Source organism: Puma concolor, chromosome D1, assembly GCF_028749965.1.
Source record: "Puma concolor isolate L17-30 chromosome D1, mPumCon1.1.hap2, whole genome shotgun sequence".
Classification (NCBI taxonomy): domain Eukaryota; kingdom Metazoa; phylum Chordata; class Mammalia; order Carnivora; family Felidae; genus Puma; species Puma concolor.
The window spans coordinates 59,105,939-59,113,254 of NC_141676.1; the positions used below are offsets into that span (position 1 = coordinate 59,105,939).

General features: G+C 42.4%; 1 protein-coding gene across 6 annotated transcripts in view; it reads right to left on the reverse strand.

Annotated features, from left to right (window-relative positions):
• XRRA1 (X-ray radiation resistance associated 1) overlaps positions 1 to 7,240 on the reverse strand; it is a 62,616-nt gene extending 55,376 nt beyond the window's left edge. For 2 of the 6 annotated variants that reach the window (XM_086678309.1, XM_025928680.2), the window contains exons 1-3: positions 7,039 to 7,236; positions 4,924 to 4,979; positions 1,043 to 1,140 (exon numbers count right to left, since the gene is read on the reverse strand). In XM_086678309.1, the coding sequence (XP_086534435.1) occupies positions 1,043 to 1,136 (94 nt within the window). In that variant the 5' untranslated portion in view covers positions 1,137 to 1,140; positions 4,924 to 4,979; positions 7,039 to 7,236. Of the gene's footprint in view, positions 1 to 1,042; positions 1,141 to 4,923; positions 4,980 to 6,678; positions 6,791 to 7,038 lie in introns of all 6 variants that reach the window. The other 4 variants (XM_086678308.1, XM_086678312.1, XM_086678310.1 and 1 more) reach the window with 4 other exon arrangements.
• Positions 7,241 to 7,316: the final 76 nt, after the last annotated feature.

Sequence of the window (7,316 nt, forward strand, 5' to 3'; positions counted from 1 at the left end):
CAAGATCTAGGCAGCAGGTATACTCTTTGCAACTGAGGTGTCACTGCTCTCAGTAGCCTAGGAAATATACATACATGTACTAACACACGCAGATGCACATGGCTATATTTATTTCTCTATCTATCTCTCTGTGTGTGTTAAGGGGGTGTGGGTATAAAATTATGAGCTCATACTGAGAGCCCCACAGGAGGGTTTGTAGGTGGCCAAAGATGGTCTCTACATGAAAAAAGAAATCACTCTAGAGAAGTGGGGAGGACGGATTGGAGGAGAAAGTTCTTCCAGTATTCCACATACAGAATAACTAGCAAGTCATTTCATCTGGAGTAAACAAGGAGTACTTCCCCCTTGCTCTACCCTTTCAAAGTAACAAATTCAATCTAGTCAACTCCTGCTTCTTGGCAGTGTTGCATCCGTAGGGCTCTGCTCAGTGTTATGAGGAGTCCCTGCCCCATGGGAGTTTTTAACTAGATGAATGTGTGAAAAACTACTTAGCAGAGTCATTTTATTTAGCCATTTTATTTAGGAGCTTGGCAGAATATGATTACTCAACAAATAATAAACACAGAGAAGAAGACGCTCATAAGAGAGGATGGTCACTGAGGGCTGGAGTAGCTAGACACAGCTTACTGGAAGAGCTGGGTCTTATGGGATGGGAAAAAGTCTGGATAACTAGAATGATAGCTGGAACATTCTGGGCAAATAAAACAAGGTATGTGAAAAGAAAACACTACAGAATAGGGCATATGTAAAGGAATGGGGTTGTAGCAAAGGATAAGGGAAGGTTAGACTCTGAATACAGAATATCAGGTAAAGAAGCCAGCAATGAGAAGTAACTGAACAGAAGGGAACACTATGGTTAGATGTGCACTTAGAAAGCTCCCTGAGAATTCAGAGAGAAAATGGATGGGAAGGGATGAGGTTGGGTAGAGCAGGGGAGAGGAGTAAATTGGGTTGGAGAGAAAGGAGTCGATATGAGAGTCACTTTGAAGTAGGAGAAAGGTGTCAATTGAAGCCCGAGTATCAATTAGAGAAGTCACCTGACCTTCTTCTGGCATCCGAAGGAGATTTTTGGCTGGAAAGCAGTTGTTCAAATAAGGCTTCCCGTTATCCAGCTTATAGATTCCTGAGGAAGCCATCTCCCTAAGAGTCAAGCAAGGAAAGTAAGGGAGTGTGAGAAGGGGCAACATAGCTCTCTCACCAAACACAGCTTGTGAGCCCACCAGCACCATCATACCCGAAATATGCTCTATTTCTGAGACCCAAAAGGCCCCTCTCCTGTAATGGGCTGGTCTTTTTTTTTTTTAAAGTAGGCTTCAGGCCCAACAAGGAGCCCAACATAGCGCTTGATGCGGGGCTCCAATTCATGACCCTGAGATCCAGACCTGAGCTGAGATCTAGAGTGGAATGCTAAACTGACTGAGCTACCCAGGCATCCCCTCCCCAACCCTTTTTAAGAAAAATGGACTGGTCCTTCAAATGGAGAGGGAGAGAGGGAGACCAAGGCCCTGGGTTTTTTGGTTCAAATCACTAACTCAGTGGAACACTAAAAAGACCACCTTTGGGCTCAGACAGACTTGGTCTAAATCCTGACTACCTTTCCTCACCCTATGACTGTACCCCTCTGAACCTCGGTTTCCTCACCCATAAAATGAGAGTAATAACACCCACCTTAACAGACAGAAGGGAGGATCAAGTTAGGAAGGTAGTGCCTATGTTGGCATGAGCACTGGGTGTTATGTGTAAGTAATGAATTACTGGAATCTTCTCCTGAAGCCAAGACTACACTGTATGTTAACTTGAGAATAAATTAAAAAAAAAAAAAAAAAAAAAAAGGTAGTGCCTAGTACCTTTTAAGTGCTTACTAGAAATGTTCTTTGTTTTAACAGACTTCAGGAAAGAGGGAGTTCACATTTTAGGCCAGATGATGTGCTGTGCAAGTAATGAAATTTGAACCACATAAACAGGATTTGAGAGATGAACTGAGATTGCTAATAGAGAGAAGGATAAGCATTCCAAACAAAAAGGGCCACAGGACCAAATGCATGGTAGTGGGCACTTGTGGCACAGTAAAGAAACCACCTGACCTAGGAAGGAGAAGGATGTGTGTTTGAGAGTTTTGGACAATAAGGCTGGACAGAAAGGATGCTGCCTGCTCTCAAAGGCTTTCAGTGCCAGGCTAGGAGCTCAGGCTTCCCCTTGTAGGTAACTGAGAGCTATGGACAGTATCTGAGCTGGGGAAAACCATGACCCAAGCTGTGCTTTGGAAAGAGAGGTCTGAGAAAAATAATGCTAGGTGAGATGGGATTCCATTAACTGGTCACTGAGTCAAGACAATTCTAGCTCAGGAAGACTGTTTCATTGTACTGTTTTTATTAAACCTTTCACTATCTCCCACCTAGAATACTAAAACAGTCTTCTTCATTGGATTCCCACTGAGCAAACTTGAGCCTGCTCTTGAAGGCCCCTGGAGTCCCATGTCCTAACCTTTCCAGCTCCGGTCAGCCCTGCCCATCAGGCTCATAGAAGTAATTTATATATATGTGTGTGTGTGTGTGTATGTGTGTGTATATATATATATATATACACACACATACACACACACACACACATATATGTATGTATATGTGTATATATATGCATGTGTGTATGTATGTGTGTATATATATATGTATATGTATATATATACACACATACATATATATATATGATTTTAAATTTTTTAGTAGCCACTTACATATTTTACATTTATAGAACATCTCTTTTTGGACAGCAACATTGCAGATACTCAGTACCATATTGTAGCCAATGACTAGTATTTGGACAGGACAGGTCCAAAGCTCATTTCTCCCAATTCTCAAGCTAATGCATTTTCTGTACAGAGCATGACCTTATTTTCTGTATCAGAAATAAGTGCCTTATAACATACATGGGCCATTTAAACATCGTATTTTGATTTAAAAAGAAATATCACTGGGGGTCCTGATGCACTTTGGGGAGGAGATTCTTCCAGATAAGCCCTTCCCAGAGACCCAACACTTCTGGAAACTCTACCAGTAGCTTACCAATGAACAGTTTTAAATGAGGATGGCTTTTTAGACATAAGATGCTAATTGCAATCGTTGAGATTTATATTTTTCTGAGAACAAGATTTTTGGCTAAAAGTTCTTTCAGAGAGTACATTACTAGAAAAGATCAAATTGGTGGCCCAGCTCTAGGAGATACAAGTTCTTACAATATGTATTAGCGTCACCCCTGTCATAGAATCATTTTCTATTCTCCAAACACATTCGTTCTTCCCTAGCTGTGTTCCTTTGGCCTAAAATAGCCTTCTCCATCTTGTTCATCTGGTTAATCTCATGATTTAAGATTCAGTTCAAATGCTACTTCTGTAAGGAATAAATCTCTAATCAATGACCCAAATTTCTTAAACCTTGAGCTCTTAAGAGATTTGAGATTTTTCTTTAAAGAAAGCCAGCCAGGGAACTTGGCTGGCTCAGTCAATAGTGTGGCACTTGATCTCAGGGTTGTAGGTTCGAGCCCCATGTTGGGTACAGAGATTACTTAAAAATAAAGTCTTAAAAAAAACAATAAAGAGATCCAGCCATTCCCAGATCTGCCTTGGAACAGCTTCAGAAAACTTGGGGTAGCGGAGGTTTTGGAACCTGTACATTCCTGGCTTGGGCAAGGATATGGTCCCTGAGATGGAGGGTCCAGGACAAAATTCAGTAAAAGGAAGGAGCAGAGTGAGGAGATAGGATCAGGTGTCCTGAGAAAATGTTTCTGGGAAGTGACAAATATGAAAGGTAGAGTGATGCAGTAAGAAGGGCAACAATTTTAGAGATCAGAGGCTTAAATCTGAGTCTAGTTGCTAACACTAAGCTGAATGACCTTAGGCAATACCTTTACCTCTTTGTATCTCAAATTTCTCACATGTAACTGAAGATAAAAACCTGTGTCTTGGAGAATTATTGTAAGAATTAAATGAGGTAATAAATTTTTAAAAAGCTTCTTTCTAGACCCAGTCCAGATGCCACCTTTTCTGCAATGCCTTCACTGAACCTTACAGAGGGAAATAGCTGCTGCTTTGACTAAACACTGGAGTATTTCTTCTCTCTTTCATGGCTGGAGTCCTTTCTATCTCATAAGGTTACTAACAATCATGAAGGGGTTCCTTCAATGGCCCATGAACCTCCACGTCTGGAAACATAACCAATTCACTGTTTCCTCTTCCACCTTTGGAATGCTCATAGGAAATCCCAATAAATGCGTGTGAGCCAAATGAAGAATATGATGTACTCCCAGGGCCCAGGAGTTTTTATACATATTTCTGATATCCCCAGCTATACTCTAAATTCCTTTAGAGGAAGGAGAACACCTATGGTGTTCATTTCTTTACTCCCATTACCTAACACAGCACCTGGCACATAATAGATTCCACAATTATCTGTGGAATGAGTGTTGTTGGTATCTCCTTTGGTTCAACACAGGGCACTGAATTTCCAAAAAGGATTGGATGCCCTTCCTAGGTGTTCACACAACATCTTATACTTCTAGTATAGTGCTTATCACTTTTCTTTGCTCCCTTTACCAACTTTTGCTCCCCTTACCAACTTCTCACCTGCCGTGGGACCTATGATACCTTATTCACCTATGTAATTCCAGAGCCTGGCACAGAACCTAGTATTCACTAAAAATGTGTTGGGAAGATGAATGGATTGATAGATGGATGGAAAAAGATCAATAGTGAGTCAATCTGTCTTTCAGTAATCTCTCTTGTGACCCACCACGCCTATCTGCTACATAGGTGAATGAATGAATGAGTTAACAGCTGGCTGGGGAATGTTAGAGATGATGACTGTTGGGAAAAGACTCCAGTAACTTACAAAATATGAGAACCTTGTTTCTGATCTGCAGGGTACTTACTTGATCTTTGATCTTGGGAAAGACCCTTTGACTTCCTTTTTTTTTTGTTTCTTCACCTGTAAAATAGATATTATACTCTTTCTTAGCCTGTCATTCAGACCTCTTGTATTTTCTCGTTAATTACATCTTAATGTGACCCTCTGCTCCAAAATGTGTCTCAGCTGGGGCCTAAAAAAAATACCAAAAAACTAAAGATCCCATAAATACAAAAAGACAGAAACACGGATGGGAAGGCGAAATAAGAGAGTAATTTTATGACGATGGGGTGGAGGTAGAGTGCTTAAATAAGTTGTGCAAGTCACGAATCAGGAAGGAAAGGATCATTTATACAATCACTAATGCAAAATAAATTTATACATGATAAAAACTGCAAAAACAGAGTTGGAAGATAAGACACTGTCTGGGAAAAGATATTTGGCATACATATACAAAGGATGAATCAGACTCAGACTTGTGGAGAGCATACAGACCTGGACACAACTAATCCTAGAAATTCCAGTTCCCTATGAAGAATACCGGGTAAGGAGGTGTGGATTTACAACTAGTGGGCTAGGAAGGGCACATAATCCCCACATTACATTGTCTAGAAAGTAACTCTAAAGCAAGTATGAACTTCACCTGGATGGTGGAAAAAAGAAAGTCCAAATTCCAGACTCAGAGGCCACCTGCTTAGTTAGCTTCAGCTACCTCGGGTCTCTATCTCAAACTTGAAGCAGCTAATCTCAGCCTAATTGTAAGGCCTCCCAGCTCCAACACACACAGAGTAATGGTGCTCATTTGCATACATGTGCCTTCCATCCTTTTGGCCTATGACACATCTGCCCCTCTTCTTTGCCTGGCTCACAGAGGCAACTTTACTGTATCTCCCCCTCCTCATATTGACCCTTCTCTGTGCCACCACTTCAGCCCACCTCTTAATGGAAACACTCCATCATGCTGTAGTATAATGGCCTGCTTACGTGTCTGTTCCCCACTCCTCACACCCCCAATCCCAGGCTGTGAGCCCCTCAAAGGCCAGGCCTAGGTCCTACCTATATCTTTATCCCCAGCACTTCATACAGGGTCTGGCCCATTGAAGGGATGCAATGAGTGTTTACTGAACTAAACTGAACTATAAACACAATGCCAAGGAGGTCTTCATTCTGTCTGCAAAGAAGGAAAAACTAAGGATCAGGAAAGGTTTCACAGGGCAAGTGACATTAGAGCTGGGTCTTGAAAAATGAAAAGATGTAAAAGAGAAACAGTAAAAAGCTACAGGAGCATCTTCCTGGATTGCTTCACAGGTGAAGCAATCCCATCTAATATTATTTAGTGATAATTATTATCACATGTTAGCTTCACCAAGACAGGTGTTTAGCCCATTATTTAGAAATATATCCCCAGTTACCAAAACAATGACTGCTAAATAGTAAGCCCTCGGTAAGCATTTGTTCAATTATTCGGACACTTAGTAGGGATTAATGGAGATAAAAACAAAAACAAGCGATGCAATGTAAGAGTTCGTAGTATAATATAATCCCGTTATGTGATAACTCTAGGTCACTAGAGTAGACGTTCCAAGAGAGTAGGGAACAGGTCTGTCTTGATCCTCCAGTACCCCTTAGTATACTTCTGAGCAATGTTGGTTCTCAATAAATATTTATGGAAAAGGTGAATAGAAAGGTGAATAGAAATTATTTAACAAAAATGAATAGAAAACGTAGAATACTCTTACATCCTAAAACTATTAAAAGTAGAGTGGCAGAAGGAACATACCACGCGTTTTGACGTCAAAAACCCCTGGCTTCTAAACCAGGTCCGGATACACGCTATTTGGCCTTGGTAAGTTTCTTAGTTTCCTCATCTGACGGGGCTGTTAGTGGACTACCTGACAGGACGGATATAATAAATGCACACAGTACACAGCCTGGCAGACGGTGGATATTCCGCGAATGCGAGTTCCCTATAACACGAAAACGTTACTGACACCTAAGAGGACAGTACTAGAGAGAATAACCAGTAAGTGCTGTAACGGGGCTAGGAAGGACGAAGGAAGAGTTCCTGCCGCCTCTTTGGAAACTCTTCTGGAGCAGAGGAGACTCTAACCCCTCACACAAACTAAGTTTCCAGCCGCACCTGCCTCCGTCGTCGCTTCCGCCTCCGAGGCGTCCGCGGAGGCCGCGTCCGGACAAGACGGGCTGCGCGCCCGCGGCCCTCCCGGGAATCTCGGAGCCTCTCCACGGTGGCGCCTACCACTACCTTCTCCACCCCTTGGTAACCGCGCCTCTGCGGCAGGCCGCGTAGGCGGCAACCGGTGGGCGGAACTTCTAACTACTATAAGTCCCGGCAAGCCCCGCGGCCACTTCCGCTGCCACCGCACGTCAGCCAGCCCCGAACTACGGATCCCGATGGGA